At 40.8% G+C, this 20,214-nt stretch overlaps 1 protein-coding gene across 2 annotated transcripts in view; it reads right to left on the reverse strand.

Moving 5' to 3' along the window:
- DOCK2 (dedicator of cytokinesis 2) overlaps positions 1–20,214 on the reverse strand; it is a 413,468-nt gene that overhangs the window by 378,261 nt on the left and 14,993 nt on the right. The window contains exons 2-6 of one of the 2 annotated variants that reach the window (XM_042947072.1): positions 15,197–15,280; positions 4,962–5,002; positions 3,851–3,906; positions 3,262–3,358; positions 504–652 (exon numbers count right to left, since the gene is read on the reverse strand). In XM_042947072.1, coding sequence (XP_042803006.1) covers positions 504–652; positions 3,262–3,358; positions 3,851–3,906; positions 4,962–5,002; positions 15,197–15,280 — 427 coding nt within the window. Of the gene's footprint in view, positions 1–503; positions 653–3,261; positions 3,383–3,850; positions 3,907–4,961; positions 5,003–15,196; positions 15,281–20,214 lie in introns of both variants that reach the window. The other variant, XM_042947066.1, reaches the window with a different exon arrangement.

A 20,214-nucleotide genomic window follows, 5' to 3' on the forward strand; every position in this document is an offset into this window, starting at 1 on the left:
TTTCATGTTCTCCTTAACTTCAGAACATCTAAATTCCAACCCTGCTTCTTCCCTTTTGAGGAAACACTTTTGTGACTATGCATAGGAGTTAGCTGATGGCATGTGGGGTGGATAATTTAGGATGGGGGAAGGGACATTTAAATCTCACACTGGGATTTAAGGGAGAGTTTTGTTAAGTGCAGGAATAAAATGACAACTAAGCCAAAAGTGAACCAGCATGACTGTGTTCCCCAGCCCCTCGGAAGTAGGTTAAATGAGTGCCCTAAATCTCTCAGCCCAGTAATAACCCCTGTAAAAGCAAGCCCTCCCTCCACTTGCATGTCCCCAGATCCCACCGGGGTGATAAGAAAGGCACACAAGCATGGCGTTGGTAACAGCCTTCTCTCAAATAGAAAGTGGCAAACTTGTATCTAAAAATGAAACCAAGCTTCTCTGTAGGGAGACAGGAAAGAAGGGGGGTGGGTAAGAGAAAAGAGCATCTTTGCAGACGAAAGAGAGGTTACTTGTTGCCATAGTCTATTTTGGATGTGACTTTCTGCTTCAGTTCCTTCAACTCGTCCTTAGGCAGAGTTCCTGAGAGGAGCTGGGACCGCCACTCCATCAGGTCGTACATCATGGCCTGCACCTGCAGGAACCGATCCTTTTTGCTGGCCTACGAGAAAAAACAATGCACAGTCACCTGCACCGAGGGTGTGTGTGGGTATCTATGTGGTAAACTGTGCCAAAGTCAGACATGTTCAGGGGCCATGACTTGAGCATCTCTCCTGGCCCCTACCCAGCTACAAAGGGATTAGGCGGTAGTCTCAGTCATCCACAAAGTTCCTCCCCCTGGGCCCCAGGGATTTCCAGAAATGAAACTAATAATCCCAATCACTTCTTGGTTAAAGAACGGGTGATTTCTGACTCTTATCAGAAAAGATACTTGTTGAGCATCAATACCATGAATATCTGCTGTAATGCAGGTCCCAGTGCTCAGGACATTTAAGGCTGGAAACTAGGGCCATTTTTCTGGTGATAGAGACCTATTTATAGGGCAGCAGTCCCCCAAGTGTGACATGTGCACAACCTGTGGGACACAACAGCTTTTGGTGATAGAAAGACACAATGTTAAATAACATGGACCATATGGTGATTTTCTTCCATTCTTCTTCCATCCTTCTGTACAAAGGAAGGAGAAAGGTGCAGTTTCATGGTAATGTTGTCTTTAACCCCTCTCTCACATTTGTCCATTTTTTTTTAACAAAGAGAGAGGTCTTCAGCTCAGAGCTTTTGACAGGTACTATAGCAAGCACTTAATAACATTGACTTGTTTTCATTGTATTTATTTGATAATGTTCTTCTAATTGTGCCAAGCACTTTTGGCTTTCCATTTGGGAAAGCATGTGTGATATAATAATATATATAAATATATATAATTTTATTTATATATATATATAATTTTATATATATATATATAGTTTGTTCTTTGTCCCCAGTTCTTGGCACAGAGCTCCTAAAGCCCTTGGAACATCCTGAGTGATAACAGCATTTTTTTTTATTCATAATGAGCACCTTTTGACCATACCTGAGTTTACGCTAATGATGTGACTCCTGATGGTCCCCTAGACAGCTTCAGGATGGGGGCTGAATGTGAGAGGAACCCACTATGTGATTAGAGAGTTGGAACTTTCAGCCATACCCCCCTCACTCTTCCCTTCAGGGAGGGGGGAGGCTGGGGATGGAGCCTAATCACCAATGTCCAACGATTTAACAATCATGCCTATGTAATGAAACTTTGATTAAAACTCCCAATCAGTAAGGTTCCTGGCGCTTCCCAGATAAGCATGCTTCGTGCAGAGAAGGCATGTAAGCTCTGTGCTTACCCACCCCATTCCTTTACCTGTATATACCTTCCTTTTGGCTTTTCTGCATTGAAGCCTTTATAGTAAAACAGTAACCATGAGTACAGCTCTTTCCAGAGCTCTGTGAGTTGTTCTAAGGAATTACGAGCCCCCACATAGAGGTGGAGAGGAATGATGGACCCCTGAATTTGTATTAAGTTTGGACAGAAGTGTGGGTAGCCTGGGAACCTGGGACTTGCAACTGGCATCCTAAGTGAGGGCAACCTTGTAGGACTCAGTCCTTAAACCTGTGGAATCTGAAACTGACTCTGGGTAGGCCATGTTAGAACTGAATTGAATTATAAGGCATCCAGTCAGTGTTGGAGAATGGGAAGTTGTTGTTGGAAGGCATGGAAGGCTGTACAATTTATTAAGTAAGTTATTTTAGGTTACTAAAAAGGGAGCCAATTTAGGTATTAAGTAAATATTGTACAGGTGGTACATAGACACGGCAAGAATCATGAAGGTGATACTGAAATACCGGAAGTTTAAGGTTCTCTTTACTAGGGCAAAGGGCACAATGGACTTGATATTTAAAGATTTTTTAAGGGAAAATGCCAAGTTGCCACATTGCGTGTGTATGCTATGTTTAAAAGGGAGTAGTGGAGGTGAATAATTAACTGCTTTAGCTTCAAGTCACTGTTCTCCCCCTAAACTTTCCTAACAACTTTTGGGAAACCTATACAACTGGATGTGCCAATTACCATATAATACGAAGTATCCACACGGGAGTTGATATTTATGACCATAAAAGTTAAGTCTACAAATAGCATGTGTACATACCAGCAGGTGAACACAGGGCTGTAACAAAGATGCGGTAAGCCCCGGTTGACGTTTTCAACTCTCAGCTTACTGGTTTTCTTAGCTAATTGCTTTCATTAGGAAGTTTAGAAGCATCAAAGGAGGATTTAAAATTAGATTTGCTTCAATACAGGGAAAACATATGTAAAATGCACTCTTTGTTTTTCCAGGGTCAAAACTTATTCACAGATCTAAGGACAATAACCATTAGTTAATTAAAATATAAGACGGTATTTCTCAAGGTATTGTCAGTAGACTACCAAATTAAAGTCCCCAGGGTTTATTAAAATGTAATAAAAAGTCCCATTAAAGGAAGCTTTATCTTTTAACAAAAACTTTTGCACTAGTTTTAAAGCCGAAGGATCACATCAGACCCCCGTTTATTATGGCTCAGTCACAAGCTTGCTGTGTGGCTTTGAGAAAGTTACCTAATCTCTCTGGGCCTCGATGTACTCCTACTGTTTGTTCTCTACTATGCTGCCGAGGCCACCTTGGCCTGCCCTGCTCAAGGATGAATTCCAAATGTGAACCATACAGAGACTGCAGGAAGCATCCCAGGGATCAGGGTTTTGAGTCTCACCACGTAGAGCTGTTTCCAGATGCTGCCCCACTCCCAAAGTGTCGTTGTCACTTCTTGTGCCAGAGGAATTTCTGCAGGAATGATGTTCTCGATATTTCTATTTAAGGTGGGAGACAGAACTCTGTGAAATTGAGACCCAGGTGCTAACAAGATAAAATGCTGGCAAATTTGCATTAAGCTGCAGCTGCTAAGAGGGCCCTTGTTGGCAAGAGACTGAACCGCCTCCAATAGCCACACCAATTACATTATGCAAATGCAAGAAGCTTCTTTTTTAATGTGCTCCTTCACTAGGGTGGGCCCTTCAAGCTCGTTATTCAGGCTTAATCTACTTTAATATAGTTCAAAGGCAGCTGCCAGTGAAAAGTTTGATTCTCCAACTTCCTAATACTCCCTCATCATCAGGTCTGAACAGCAATCAACTTGGATTAGATCTCCCATTTCATGAGGAAAAGGAGACACACAAATAAACATGGGCACGAAGAAGAGGGATCAGCTGATTCACATCTGCCAAGTTAGGTTTTCAAAGCAGACAGGACAGAGGCACCTGGGAGCTGTGGGAGGGTCAAGTCTGGTGAAGAATGACAAATACCTTCTTTTCTCCACTGTCACTTCCTTGATGTGGATAAAGGATTTAGGGAAAATGCCCTGTTGGGAATAAAATAAGATAAAATAAAATAAAATGACATATCCTTACAGAAATGACCTGAGGCCTTTGTGGTTTTTCCCAAAAGCTATTGACTGGTAAAAACCCTCCAACTTTAAAGGAATAACTCATTCTCTTAGGTCTAGTTCTTTCTAGCCAGTTCTCCACCAGTTGTTCTAGATCTCATAATAGCCCTAGAATCCCGAGGATGCTTCAGTCCTATTTTGGACAAGACAGGACAAAAAAAAAAAAAAAAAAAAAAAGACTCGCTCTAAGAGAAACAAGGTGCTTTGTCTCTCCCCTCTCCTGCCCAATTCCAGGAAAGCAGTCACTCTTCACAGTCACAAATAGCTAGAAGGTCAGGTCCTAAAGCAACAGTGTCCTTGGTTGCATGTGGGCTATTTGATATAAGACCTATTTTTCCCTGGATTTATTTCATTGTTCTTTGGACAGCAGAGTGGGATCATGCCTCCCAATACAGCAATGCCAGAGAGGAGGGAAGAAGTGTCTTATTTCCTTGCCCCATAAGCTTGTCTCAGTTAGCAAGAGAAGTTTATCAATTACTTGCAAATTCCTTCATAAATTAACCAGGGTGCCCGCTGGAGGCATCTGCGTCCACCCTAGGTGCCCGCTTTCATGGAGATGATGGCATAACATGGGGTTGGAACAGGTGAACTCCCCAAAGGCAGAGACTGGACTTGTCTCTGTGAGGGGAGGAAATGATGAATGCACCCAAACAACTCTAGAGAAAGGCAGCAGAAGATAAATTTCAAACAAAACATGTACAATTCCATGGGGAGTCAAGGAAGGGGGAAATCATATGCAACTGGCCTATCAGAAAAAGTCAGAAGGAACGAGAGCTGCGGAGGTTAGCCTTAAGTGGAAGGGAGCTGAGACACAGCAAGTGCCGAGGTGTAGAGGTGGAAAAGCGCAGGACACAAAGGAGAGATGAGACAAATGTGCTGATGAGCTACAGAGGTTGGTAATTGCCCAAAGGGATTGCAGCATCATGTAAAGACATCCAGTATTGTTTCAAGTAAAAACGAATTGACCTTACCTGTAACATTTTGTGCTTTAGGAGGTATCCCCTATACCAATCTGCAAAGAGAAAATAAACAAACAGGTCTCTTATCTACTCTTACAAGCTTATTGCTGGTTTTTGTTGTTGTTCTGCTTGTTTTTAAGTAGCAAAGAAACTACTGTGAGGTGCTTTAGACCTCAGGCACAAATCCAAGTCTGGAAGGCCCTAGGCTTCAACAAGCTGTTGAAATCATTGCCAACATCTCCAAAAATCATCTAAAAATACAGAGATCTCACACAACAATGCGAATTTCCTCCTTTTGTAAAAATAGGAGGCCCAGTGACAGTGGCTAGTGCTTCCCCATGGCCTCAGTAGGCTGATGGCGAGGAGCAGCTGGTCTCATCACACAGAACAGGTGCCTCAACACACCAGCCTCCACCCAGCCCCTCACTTATTCCCATTACCTGCCTGGGCCCCGTGTTCAGATGCATGCTTCAACCTCTTCCTTAGAGAGGTACAAAGGCTGAGGGAGTTTGGCAAACATACTAAAATAATACCCACAGTTTTAACAGCAGCAAATGGTGTCTAATATGTGATTTGCAAAAGTTAGTCATTACAAAACAGACAAGTTCAGAGATGGGTAAAAGGACAGGAATTTTAAAAGATTCTTCCCTTTGCAAGAACTTCAAAAATGATTCAATTAACAGAAATCCAAATTATACACAGTCTCAAACAAAATGAGCCTCGGTGTAGCAAGTATTGATGACTATAATGAGCCCACTGGCCTTTGGAATAATTCAAGCACAGCCAAGTGGTGGCATTTGTCATCTTTGTAAATAAAAAGCGTCTGTCAGGAGCCTCATTAGCAAACCCTCATTACTGGGCTGACAGATTGTTGTCGAAATATGTTCTCAACAGACATACATGCAAGCCCCCAAACAAACAAGTTGAAATGCAAAGTCACCATTCACAGTCATGAGGCAGCTTGAAGGTCAGGTCCTAAAGAAAACTCAAAGCAACAGGTGCCCACAGTGGCTCCTATTTTGAGAAACAGAAAGAAAGGGAAGGAGAGAAGGAGAAAAGGAAGGAGAGAAGAAAAAAGTTAGAGAAAAGGAATCTCCGGTTTGGAATAAAGTACTGTTTTAGGCACTCTTCATGTATGAAGTCTCTTAACCCTCGTGACCGCGATGAGGTAGGAACTATAATTATCCCATTTTACAAAAGAATGACCTACCTGAGGCAGAGAGAAGTTAAATAATTTGCCCAGCGTTACACAGCTGATAAGTGACAATGTCAGGATTTGAATGCACATGGCCATCACACTGCGCTTCCTGTCTGATGCAGGAAGGAGTATGATGGTTGCCTAATATTTCCGTCCTCTCAATATCTGAATCCCCAAAGCTATATCCCTACTAAGCTACTTTCCAGCTGAATACTTCCAGTGCTGGAAAACATCATGAGGCATCACATTCTATGTTTACACTCCTAATAATCTGTCCATAACTACTGGGAATAATTAACCATTAGCAATAGCGTCAATGCTGGTAAAGGTTTTGTTTTGTTTCTTTCAAGTTATAAATTAATCTTCACAATAATCCTATAGAGTAGATACTATTATTGCCTTAGTTTTGCAAGTGAAAATAGAGAGGCACAGAATGATTAGGCAGCTTGCTCATGGTCACACAGCTAGTCGGTGATGTAACTAAGATTTAAACCCAAGCATCTGACTCCACAGAGATGACACTCCACAGCCGTGCACTATAACAACTCCTTTGTTTGCAGTTCTACCCCATGCCACCAACTAAATAAGAACATCTTTGGAATATTACTAGCCACCATTTTTTGATTGCTTAATATAGGCAAAGCTGTATGTTAAGTGTTGTACATGCATTTTCTCATTTAGTCCTCATATCAATACTATGAGCCAAGTATCATCATTCCCATTTTATAGATGAAGAAATTGAAATTCAAGTCAGTTGATGTACTGAGCCAAATCACACAGCCAGGGTTCAAGGGCAAATCTGTATGGCTTCAAAGCCAGCCCTCAATGCTTTTCTGCCACATTAGCCACTGTGTGATGAGTACATATACAGAAAAAGTTCTCTCTAATTAGAGCACAAATACAGACAAGGGTCTCATAGTTGTAGTGACCTGAATCTACTTGATGGCCAAAGCCACCAAAATCTACCAGAGACTAGGAAAACAATCAAGGGACCAAAAGTCCCTACCCAGAGCTCATGCGCACATCTGCTTCTCCATGACAGGATCTCCATGATCAGGATCCCTTGAATCCCTGGTCCAGGAACTCTGCCTGCTCAGACCCTTGAGGCTCAGTTACCTACGGACGCCTTGAAGCTTTTCTGATTCTTAGAACTTCAGCTCACTCCTGAGCAAGGAATCTATTGACTATTACCCAGCATACACGTTCTGTTTCCAAGATTCAAGTTCAATCAACACTGATGGTTCACCTACTATGTACATGACACTGGGCTAAGTACTTTCAGAAATAAATATCCTGTGATCCTTGATGAGAAGGGCTTATTACCACCTCCACTTGCAAGATAATTATAATGCATTGACTGCATCAGGGCTCTCCTTAGGACTTTTCTCTGACATCTCCACCTCTGCTGGGCCATTGACTTCCATGACTCCTGATGTCGGCTCCCTAATCTGGTCATCTGTCAGCTATATCTGGCTGTACTCCAAGACCTGACCAGGCAGATAACAATAGTTGGCATCCATAGCAAAATGCACAACAATGAACACCATGATCAAAAGCAGGCACACAGCACTTGCCATATCCCAGGACTTGCCCCCAGGCTGAACACATTTTCCTATTAAATAATAGCAACCCCATCCATGAGATAAGCACTTCTGTTTTAATAGGGAACTCACAAAGTGCATCCTGGGGGAAGATGAGAAAAGGAAAATGTTTACCATTCTTCGTGACAGTTAGAAAGTACCAATTCTTCAAACTGTCCTCCCTTCCCACATCCCAAATACTAAAACAAAATGTACCTAAATTCTCTAATCATCTAGCATCTGTGGAGAGTAGGGAGAAAGTTGAGGAGAGATTAAAAATATCCCAGGATAGAGACGCCTGGGTGGCTCAGTCGGTTGAGCGTACAACTTCAGCTCAGGTCATGATCTCACAGTACGTGGGTTCGAGCCCCGCATTGGGCTCTGTGCTGACAGCTCAGATCCTGGAGCCTGCTTCAGATTCTGTGGCTCACTCTGAATCTGTCCCTCCCCCGCTCATGCTCTGTCTCTCTCTCTGTCTCAAAAATAAAGCATTAAAAAATTTTTTTTTAAATATTCCAGGACATTAAAAAAAAATCGATGGCCTAAAGATCCAGTCTTCTCTCTGCTATCTATAAGCAGCATAATTTTTGGTCATGTCACTAAAGCCTGAGTGTTTTCATCTATAAAATGAGGGAAATAACATGCACCCCACAGGGTATTACAAAACTATTTTTAAAACATGATTATGAAGTAAACCATCTAGTAAAGGTATAAAACCTTGGAGGGGAGGAAAACACCAATTTCAGGATAAGTATTACCTACAGTATGGACAAAAAGACAAGAATAGAATAGAGGAGGGATAAACAGAGGGTTTCAAATGCATCTAAAGTTTTTATTTCTTGAAGTCTGAAGGAAACATTGCAAATTTTAATATTTGTTTATTGAGTGGCAATTGCTTGAATGTATTTTACTTTCCTGTATGATTTTGATTTCCTGTATAATATTAACATCAGATATAAGTTAGCAGTTATCAGTGGTTAAGAGTGTGCTCCCTGGAAGCAAAGCTCAGATTTGTATGGAGATCTACAACTTACTGTCTGTGTGATCTTAGACATTTCTCTGAGCCTCAGTTTTCTTATCTGTAAAATGGAAATAATAATAGTGTCTGTCTCATAAGGCTGAAGTTAGATAAGGAATTCAGAGTTTGTCCAGTGCCTGGCATATGGTGAGTGTTCAAAATTAGTAAATACCATTCTCTCTTTTAAAAATCAAAAATCATCATCAATAACAACCACTACCAGAGAAAGTTGGCAGGGCATATTTTCTAGTTTATTTACAAAACGTACAGATTTTTTTTTAAGTTTATTTATTTATTTTGAGGGCAGGGAGGGATAGAGAGAAACGGAGAAAGAAAGAATCAAGCTGAGCCCAATGCAAGGCTCGAACTCACAAACTGTGAGATCATGACCTCAGCAGAAAACAAGTCAGACACTTACCCGGCTGAGATACCTGGGCGCCCTGAGAACCTACAGATTTTGAATACCATCACTTCATCCCAGTGAAGTCCCAACAAAGTAAATGACACATGCTTCAAATTCAACAAAATAGAAGTTTACTGATGATTTTGCCTCACCCTCATTCAGAAGAGAAGTTCACTTTCACAGGACCTGTCTCTAAAGCAGACCCAAACAAAGGGACATCTCCCTGCAGAGTGGCACTTTAAAAGGATGCCCTGTCAAATGTTCATCAAGACCCTCTCTTACCCTAACAGTATAGAACTTTGATCACTCTCAGTGGAGTTGTTAGTACGGAAGCTGCTACATGGCTCCGGGTCCACCCTACTCTGCGAGTGGTAGATTCAAAATTCTCTTTGCAAACCTCTTGGCAGCCCAACAAGAACGAGGTAATGCACACATGCCAACTTAGAAAGAGCTCCAAATATTTTTAAGTGAGAAAAGCAAATCTCAGAGTGGGATGCACAGTGTGGTCCCATTTCTAGGAAACAACCAAAGATATGCCTTACCTTAAAAAGCAAAAGAAACTATGTTGGCCTCCTCCCTCATACCTTCCCTTTGTTTCATTTTACTGGTGAACAAAATTCAAAAGTTCCTTGGGAGCTACTGTACAGAAATTTCATTCTCTTCCCACTAAGAGCGGGCCCCCATGACCCAGACGAGCGTATTTATCAGTAGATGGAATGAGACTTGACCTGTTGTTCCAGAAAGAAAGCAAATAATTCTAGGGGGGGCATTTAGTCCCTCTGAAGGGCTTAGAAAGAAGAGTCTAAACAAGCAGGATTCCTCCCCAAAGACCATCCCCCACCATAGTGTATGTCATCAGAAAAGAAAGAGAGACAGACAGAGAGACACAGGGGTCTTTGGAGGTGGTAGTCACTGCCTTCAGAGCGTTTGGTATAGCTTCCCCAACCCACAAGCCAGATCCAGGCATGAGGGGTAGAGTCCAGGAGATTCACAGCTAGGGACATTTGGCATCTCATACCCCAGCTACATGACTATTCATGCAGGGGACTGGCTGATCTTTGGGCTTATTTGATCAAGGAAGACAGAGATTTGGAAAGAAAGCACCCTAAACTCCCTCCCACCCCCAGCCTTGCTTAAGCTGGAGAAGGAGGGGAGGCATTAAACTGGATATAAGATTGAAATCTTCTTTTGAAATGTCATTAAATATCAGGAAAGATGTCAACCAAATATGACTGAAGGAAGTAAATGAGGAAAAATAACACTGATTTTTTTTATGTTTATCCTCCCATAAGGACTTGTGACTGCTCAATAAACACATGTATTTTCCACATCTAAAATCAGAACATAGAATGTTTATGCTACCTCTGGGTAAAAAGGGCAGCCTGAGAGATATACTATGGACCAAAAAATAAGCATTAGGATATCTAAGGCTTAGCCACAATGGGTACCCTTCTGAACTGTTTGAATTTTCAACAGAACAAAATATTAAATTTAGTATAGGCAAGGAAGGGCTGGCCTCACCTATTCCAGGCAATCAGGAGCCAGCTTCCAGATTCCCTGGGCTATACTGGAGACAGATATACCTCCTAGTCTCCATGTGGCTGTATATAATGGGGGGAAGGATGGAATTAATCAACACAAAACACCTAAGAGTGTTCTAACATAGAGTCTAGCATGGTGCTAGACAGCTTCTCTACTTTCGTGTTATCCTCATAACAACCTTAAGAACAGACAATGGTAACCCATTTCACAGGTAAGAAAACTGAAGCCCACCTACCCCAGACCATTCAACTAGTGGGTAGTGGAGCAGAGAATAACTTTCTGATTCAAAAGCTCATGATCTTTCCACTCCTTTTTTGTTTGTTTGTTTGTTTGTGGGGAGGATTTAAAAACCATTGAAAAGTACAAAAAATAAACTAACAACCACTCACATTCCTACCACCTAGAATTAATCATTACTAATATCTGGAGATGGGTGCTTCACATCTTAAAGCCTATATTATCTTTTTTGTCTAAAATAGATATGGGCTGTTACAAAGAATTTAAAGTAAGCAGGAAAGTATAAATATAGAAGCTAAAAGAATCATCCTGAATCCCATTACCCATAAAAAGAAAAATACTCTTAACATCATTTTAGTCAACTTCTCATTTATATTTATATACACAGAATAACAGATGGATAAATAGATAAAATATCATTTCCAAAAATTCTCATAAAAATTAGCATATAGTAAAGATATTATGCAAATAAAAATCTCAAATACCAAACTTAATCTTATTTATTTGTATTTAATAAAAGAAAAAGAAATGGAGTGAAATTGAAGGAAATGTTGAAACTTTGATTAAATGTTTCTTCTTAGGGGAATCCTCTTGCACTGTTGGTGGGAATGCAAACTGGTGCAGCCACTCTGGAAAACAGTATGGAGGCTCCTCAAATAGTTAAAAATAGAACTACTGTATGACCCAGCAATTGTACTACTAGGTATTTATCCAAAGAATACGAAAATACTGATTCAAAGGGATACATGCACCCCAAAGTTTATAGCAGCATTATCTTCAATAGCCAAATTATGGAAATAGCTCAGTATCCATTGACTCATAAATGGATAAACAAGATGTGGCATATACATACAATGGAAGATTACTCAGCCATAACAAAGAATGAAATCCTGCTACTTGCAGCAACATGGATGGAGCTAAAGAGTATTTTGCTACTCGGAATAAGTCAGTCAAAGACAAATACCATATGATTTCACTCATGAGTGGAATTTAAGAAACAAAACAAACGAGCAAAGGGGAAAAAAGAGGGAGGGCAGCAAACCAAGAAACAGACTCTTAACTATAGAGAACAAACTGATGGTTACCAGATGGGAGGTGAGTAGGGGGATGGGTGAAATAGGTGGTGGGGATTAAGGAGGGCACTTGTGATGAGCACTGGGTGATGTACGAAAGTACTGAATCACTGTATTGTACACCTGAAACTAATATTATTCTGCATGTTAACTAACTGGACTTTGAATAAAAACTTAAAAATAAAATTAAATAAATTTCTCTTCTTTACACAAAAAAAATCCTGAAAACTCCTTAAAAATAGTTATGAAATACATTAAAAGATTGGCGTGGTTATAAGTTTTTAATTGTTCTGTTTAATTTCTGATATTGGCCAACTCTCTGTTAGGATAATATCATAAAGTTAATCTATTCCCTTCTACTCCTCACTGCTCAATTTTATGTGCTGTGTTTTTTTTTTCTTTACATTGTCCATTTCCCTAACATTAACATTATTTTTGGTAGTCATAAATATTGTGACTTTTAATATCAATCTCTATAAATTCATTCATTTAGACTCAGTGCTCACCACTATTTCCTTTTATCACAGCCTTTTACTTCCTGTTTTATGAAATTTTGATTCATCTCTCAATTGGCTGGATTTTATTTTTCAATTAGGTTTCTATAAGAGGGTCTCATGAGCACACCCCCAGATCTTTTTACTACATCACCTTGACTAATTTTTGACTGACACTGTGGTTTTCACCTTTTTATGTTTGCCAGAAACAGGTTTTCAATCAGAATCATAGGCAGAACTTCGCATCTGCAAAGCAGACAACACTGAACCTGGTCTCAGAGCCTTTAGCTGTCCAAGGCCCTCAGGGAAACCTTAAGATCCCATAAATTCCAGTTTGAAAACTCCCTATGGATATGGATGCATGCATGATGAGTCGTGATAATTTGTATACCAATGCTTCAGATAAATAGAATCATTTTAACAGACTTCTGAACATTGAATATACATTTTCAAAGTACACATGAACTGGCAATCACTCGCTAAATTAATATGCCCAGCTCTTTCCAGAAAGGCAATGTGGCTGCTTCTTGCCAGGATACATTAAAATAAAACTAATAAAATAGAATTAAAAGAGGAAAACCAGAACCAAAGAGGTTAGCAACAAGGACACTAATCCCAAAGACAAATAAAGGTGGCTTGAGTCATCAAGTGTGACCTTTCCGAAGGTCGGGCACCAGGCCAGGCAAGGGAATGAAAGGCTCTGACTGTGTGCTACCCGTGTGGTCAGTTTACTGGCCTCAAGCTCTTTCTCCAGGAAAACGAAACGGAAAATACTTGTCTGAATCTCAAAATGTGGGACGCGGCAAATAATGACCAGGTTTTTTCACTGCTTTGGTAGCTATGGAGTGAAAGAAAGGCTGTGGGCTTATACACATGGGGAGGGAAACACAGCCACACTCCTGTGTGACCCTCAGTGAGTCATTTCTCTTCCCTGAGTCTTATTTCCTGACTTGCAGACGTGAGGCCTCACGCCTGTTTCTCAGGATTAGCATTCAGCAGCATGGGAGACACAGTGAGGAGAGTTGTCATCTGTTTATATTTTCATTCTTTGACCTTGCTGGTTACTTACAGTTTGCTTATCTGCCACTGGGTAGAGCCAGATTTGTGAAAGATGGGTTGCAGTGTGGAAGGGGGCAGGGGGGTTGGAACCATATACTCTCCTTCCTGCCCCTGGCCCATTCACTCTGTGTGTAAAAGGTTTTAACAGGGCCAGACTGGGATTTTCAGAGGCCTGGACTCTAAAAAGTGCTTCGTTTCACCTCACATACAACCCAAAATAACAATAACACTAAAGGATAAGACAAATGTAAGGAAGGTGAACAAAGTTCTCATTTCTCCCATGATGACCCGGCTAAAGCTGTTTTGAAATATCAAATATCAAATTCTTTCCTCCTCACAAAAGCTTTTCTGCTTGTTTGCTTTTTGGTTTGCATGTGTGTGTGTGTGTATGCTTGTGTGTATGTTTGCATGTGTGTGTACGCGTATCTGTGAGTGTGCTGTGTATGCTTGTGTGCCAATCTGCAGAACAGCCTTGGAAGTTACATACAGCTAATCTGGCACTGGAGATAAGACCTGTCCTGTGGGTGGCTGTGAGGAGTAACTAGACTAGCATGTCAGCATTGTCCAGAATTTAGCACAGTGCCCCCACTGTGGTAAGCATCCAACGATGGCTAGTTCTATAGGCACCTCTGTTCTGGCTGGCTGTTTCCCCTGGAGGGGCTCTCCTTCACAGTAGCACACCTGTTTCCTGCCCACCCCTCACTCCCATCACAGCACAGGAGAGCATCACCTGAGGGATTAGCTGGGAGGGAGGGATGGGCCTGGGTGCTCAGTCCACTCACCTCTTCTTTCTTCTTCCTCTGCCCAGCTACAGGAAGGACATATGCTCTCCACACAGTCGGGTTAGTGGCAGGCCCAGGGAAGGGGAGAACTGTGGAGGTCTTGCTCTGCCAGTGACGACTGGGAGAGTCTGGCTCAGAGTGGCCGACACATTGGCAAGTTTCTTTAGTATTACACCCAAGCCACACTCCCAATATCAATTTTATCAGTGACATAGGTGATATATTGATTCATAATGGCCTAACTCACGGGTCCAAGGCCATTAGCTTTTGTGCAAGTTTTAAAGAGTACCCCTACGACCACCAGCACCACCATGGGTAAACACAGCCCAATACACGCTTGGCTTCACAAGAGAATGGCACCTCTGTGGGAAGAAAGAGATGCCACTTTGCCCAAGACAGGGCCCCCAGCTCGGTGCAGGGTGTGAGCACTGCTCCCTGGACCAGGCACAGTGCCTATACCACACAGTTGTGCATATCAGTTCTCCTGGAATCAAGGGTATAATTTCCTAAGCCCTTCAAACCCCTAATAGTGCTGATTTCCCTTTATAACCTTATTAGTATTGATACTAAGAAAGAAGGTGGGTGTCATAGGCCCTAAGAGCCCCATGGCTATGGCAAATGGACAGCACAACAAACATCAAACCACACAGTCAGCCCTTTGCTACTAAGCATAAATTCCTAAAATAACAAAGCATTATTTTCAGTACATTCAAATTACTAATATTATCAAAATTCATAACAGACCACACATAGCTCCAGGTTCCAAGAGAGGGCTGGAGGTGCTGGGTATATGCTGCAGGCATCCCAACACCATCAGCTAGGGGTCCTGGCATCCCTGGATCACCTGAGCCAGTGACTCACCTCCGCAGGTCTCCTGTATTCGCACCACATCACCAATCTGCAGGGAGAGCTGGAGGGCTCCACTCCCTTGGAAGTTGTATATGGCTGTGAAACAGAAGAGAGGGGCAGCCTGGTCAGACTTCTGGATACTGATAATCACTGCTCCTCCCTGTTTTCCCTGCCTTGAGTTTACCCAACACCATGCAGACTACATGGACTAACAAGACTAATGCAGAACCCACTGCCTACCACAGGACTGAATGCAGCCCCAGCCTGGCTGCTAAAGGCCCTCACTCACTGACCAAACCTGACCTCTCCCAGCACAGGTTCTGCACTCCAGTCTGCATGACAAGAACGCTGTTTATATCATCTACCATAGGTTGACCTCTCACAGTGCACCAGGCATGTGCTCTGCACATCTTCTCATTCCCTTCTCACAGCAACCCTGTGAGGTATAAACTGTGATCCCATTTTGCAGATGGAAAACAGAGGTGCTGAAAAGTTAAATAATCTGGTGAAAATCATCAGGCCAGGAACTGACAGGAAAATCAGTATCTAACTTCCATATTCTCAACCACCATGATGAGGTACTTGCTGCTCCCCAATTACTCCCTCCTGGTGACAATAGCCTGACATCCAAGGATGTGCTGTCTCCCAATTTCCATTATCAGTGCCTGGGGGCAGTAGTTGGCTGTGAAGTAGCCAGAGTCCCCTCTGTGCTGTCAGAACCTCCGTTAACCCCTTGGAACATGACCTCATGCCATATCATTGCAGTGCGTAGGCTGTGCTCAGCATCACTTGCTAAGTGAAGACCAGGCCACATTGTTAATCCATGTTAGGGTTGCAGCCTACTTTCCAAAGGCTAAAAATGGAACCACCAGCTTAGTAGGTCTTCAAGAACAGAATAAGACACAATGCATGTGGGTTGATTTAAAGAAAGTCTCTCAGGAGGCTGAACAGTATGATCCTAGAATGTTGTCATCATTCATTCATGCAGTGAATATTCAGTAAGTGGCTATGATGTGCCAGGCACATGCTAGGCACTGATCTCACTCTATTGGTGAACACAGAAATAAATATAAGTTTACAAAAGATGATACATGTGAAAGAGAAACAATAGAGCCTGGTATAGAGTTATAGGGCACATCACATTTTGTTGGGGTATTTAGGAAAGGCCTCTCTGAGCTGATACACAAAGCAATTGAGCTGTTCAGCTGTGGGGACACTAAGGGAGGGGCATTTCAGGAAGAGGGAACAGCATGTGCAAAGGTCCTGAGGAAGGAAGGCACTTGGCATATTCAGACAACATCAAAAGAAACCTCTGTGGATGGAGTAAGATACGAGAGGAAAAGGTGATACAAGATGAGGCTGATGAAGTAGGGACCAGGTCCCGCACAGCCTTGTGATGAGTTTAAGCTTTACTCCAAGAGAATGAGAAGCTGGAGGGATTTTATTTATTTATTTGGGAATAGATTTATTGGGATACAATTTGCCCATCTGAGGTATATAATTCAACAATTTATTCACAGAGTTGTGCAGGCATCACCGTGATTAATTCTAGAACAATCTCATCACCTCGGAAAGTTACCCCAGCTCCAAGTGGCCACTAATCTACTTTCTGTCTCTACAGATATGTTTATTCTGGGCACTGCATACAAATAGAATCATATAATACATGGTCTTTTGTGACTGGCTTCTTTCACTCAGCAGTGTCCTCAAGATTCATCCATGGGGTAGCGACTGTTGCAACTCAATTTACTCCCTCTCCCACTGGTCCTCAGTTTCCTCATATGTCAACAAAACAAAATGTATTCAAAAACTACTTCTTCGGGTGACTTCAGCAAAAATGGCAGAGTAAGGAACTCCACGTGCCTGTCCCTCCAAAGAAGTAATGAGAAATCTGACAAAAGCTGTCAGAATCAACTGTATCAGAACCCTAGAAAATAGTCAAAAGTTTACATCAAGAAAATGCTTAATCAAGAAAAAGGCAACTGAAACCTGGTAAAGCTTTCCGGCATTTTAACTTATCCTTACTCCCCACCTCGGTGGTGGTCTTGAAAATGGTATTCTGTGTCCTTTGTGTGGGTTTCTAGAGCCAGACGGAGCAGAGAGGACCTTGTTCTAAGAAACTGTAGTTGTCTGTTTTGACCTGTGTGTGGGCTCCCCAAAGGATTAGAGCTATGAGCTTGTCCTTTATTATTGTTTATTATTTATGCTTCGGAGGAATGAGGAGAGTAGAAGTAAATTAAGTCAATGGTAAGACTACCAGGAGGACTCAGGATTCCTCTCATTTAGCTCAATCTATTATCTGCCCTGTTTGGTCACATGATTTATCAGCAATGAGCTTCTGTTTGGTTTGGAGACCACTGGGATTAGAGAGACAGAACAATGGCCATTTCATGGGCCTTTCCACATTTACTCTGCCTCCCTCCATCCAATCGCCACACATTAGCCAGAGCAATAGTCAGTGCAATGGGATTATATCACTCCCCTGCTTAACTAACACTCTTCTGTCTTCCCCCCACTGGCATGTGTATAAACAAAAGAGTCTATCCATACAATGGAATATTATTTAGCCACAGAAAGGAATAAAGTAGTTACAGTTACTACAATATGGATAAATATGGATTGAACAATACCCACATATACCAGGGGATCTGGAAGGCTATGCACATGGTTGGACATGCTAATAAAGGATGGAGAAGGCCGTAAACTCTCAACTCTGACTGACCTTCAAGCACCATGCTGTCAGGAAATGCAGGCAGGCTAAGGCAGAGCTGCAAGTGGCCTGGTTAAGTGTTAAAAGTATGCCCCAATACACACATACAGAGTCCAGCTGCAAACAGCAGATTTCTTTTCCTTTCAACTCCAGGCATTTGGAGATTTGAGTGACCATATTGCAACAAATAATACAGTCTTCACAAAAGTACTTTAGAAAAGTCATTAAACAAACAAACCATTATATCCTATATTAAGCAGCTACAACAAGCCCTGACAAGGAAGAGAATCTGACATCTGAGCTAGCACATTATAATATTCAAGATATTCAATTTTCAACACAAAATTATGAGGCATGTAAACAAACAAACAAACAAACAAGAAAGTATGGCCTATTCACAGAAGAACAAAAAGAAATTAATAGAAATTCCTCACAAACGATATACATTGGATTTATAAGAAAAAGACTTTAAATCAATTGTCTTTATGCTCAACTAGCTAAAGAAAACTATGGGCAAATAACTAAGTAAAACCAAAAGAATAATGTCGCATAATATAGAGAATATTATTAAATAGATAGAAATGACAAACTAATAAAATAGAAATCCTGTAGCTAAAAAATACAATAAAAAATGTTAGAGAGGCTCAGTTGCAGACTTGAGCAGTCAGAAGAAAGAATCAATAACCTTGAAAGTAGGTCAGTTGAGATCAGCCAGCCTGAGAGGTAGAAAGAAAAGAGAATAAAGAAAAATGAACAGTGCCTAAGTGACCTGTGGGATACTGTCAAGCACACAAACTTCATACAATGGGAGATTCCATAATTAGAGGAAAGAGAGATAAAGGAGTAGAAAGCATATTTGAAAAAATAATGGCCAGAAACTTTCATTTGATGGAAGACATAAATCTACAGACCCAAAAAGGTCAGTGCTATCTGAGCAAAATAAACACAGATATCCACACTGAGACATAATGGTGAAACTGTCAAAAAAAAAAAAAAAAAAAAAAAAAACAGAGAATTTTAAAAACATCAAGAGAGAAGCAAATCATCATGTACAAAGACTCCTAAATAAAATTAATAAGTGATTTCTCTTTAGAAACCACAGAGGCTAGAAGGCAGTGGGATGTCATATTTAAAGTGCTAAAAGGAAAAAAAAAATCAACCAAGAATTCTATCTCTCAAAAAATTATTCTTCAAATATAAAGGAGAAGTTAAGAGATAAACAGAAACAGAGGTCCATCACTAATAGACAACTGGAAAGACAAATACATAAAATAATAATTATAAAATCTATAATACACACATATACACAATGTATAAAAATGTAATGTGTGACAATAACAACAAAAGGGAAGAGACAGATTTGTACAGAAGCAGAGGTTTTGTCTACTATTGAAGCTAAATTGGTATTAACTCAAAATATATTCTTATTATGGTAAGATGTTAATTGTGAACCCCAGGTTAACCTCTAAGAAAATAAGCAAAAAACAGAGAGAAAAGTAAATGAGAAAGGAATCAAATCAGTAAACTAGAAAAAATCAATTAAACACAAAAGAAGGTAGTAATGAATTGAAGAACAAAAAAACATGTAAGATACATAGAAAACAAATAGCAAAATGTTATAAATAAAACTTTCCTTATGAGTATTTACATTAAATGTAAATGAATAAAACTGTCTTGGCAAAAGGCAGAGATTGATAAAAAGATTATAAAACAATAACCAAACACACACAGACACACACACACACACACACACACACACAGACACACACACACACACCCCACCATGATCCAGCTGTATGTTATCTACAAGAGACTCACTTTATATCCAAAAATACAAGTTAGGTTCAAAGTAAAAGAATGGGGAAAAAAATGTTCCTTGCACATAGTAACAAAAAACACTGTAGTGGGTATGGTAATACTAGACAAAACAGACTTTAAGTCAAAAGTGTTTCAAGAGACAGAGTATCATATATTGGCAAAAGGGTCAACACACCAAGAAGATATAGCAATTATAAACAGATGTCCCTAATAACAGCACCAAAATGTATGAAGCAAACACTGACAAAATTAAAAGGAGAACTAGGCAGAGGCTAATAATAACCAGAGACTTCAATGTCCCACTATCAGTAATGTACAGAACATGTAAGCATAAAGTCAGTAAGAAAATAGAATATGTGAGCCATACTGTAAATAACCAGACCTAAAGGACATATACAAAATACTCCATCCTGCAACAGCAAAATGTACTTTCTTCTCAAATGCATATGGAACATTTTCTAGAATAGCCCATAAGTTAGGCCACAAAACACATCTCAATACA

Source organism: Panthera leo, chromosome A1 (genome assembly GCF_018350215.1).
Source record: "Panthera leo isolate Ple1 chromosome A1, P.leo_Ple1_pat1.1, whole genome shotgun sequence".
Taxonomy (NCBI): Eukaryota; Metazoa; Chordata; class Mammalia; order Carnivora; family Felidae; genus Panthera; species Panthera leo.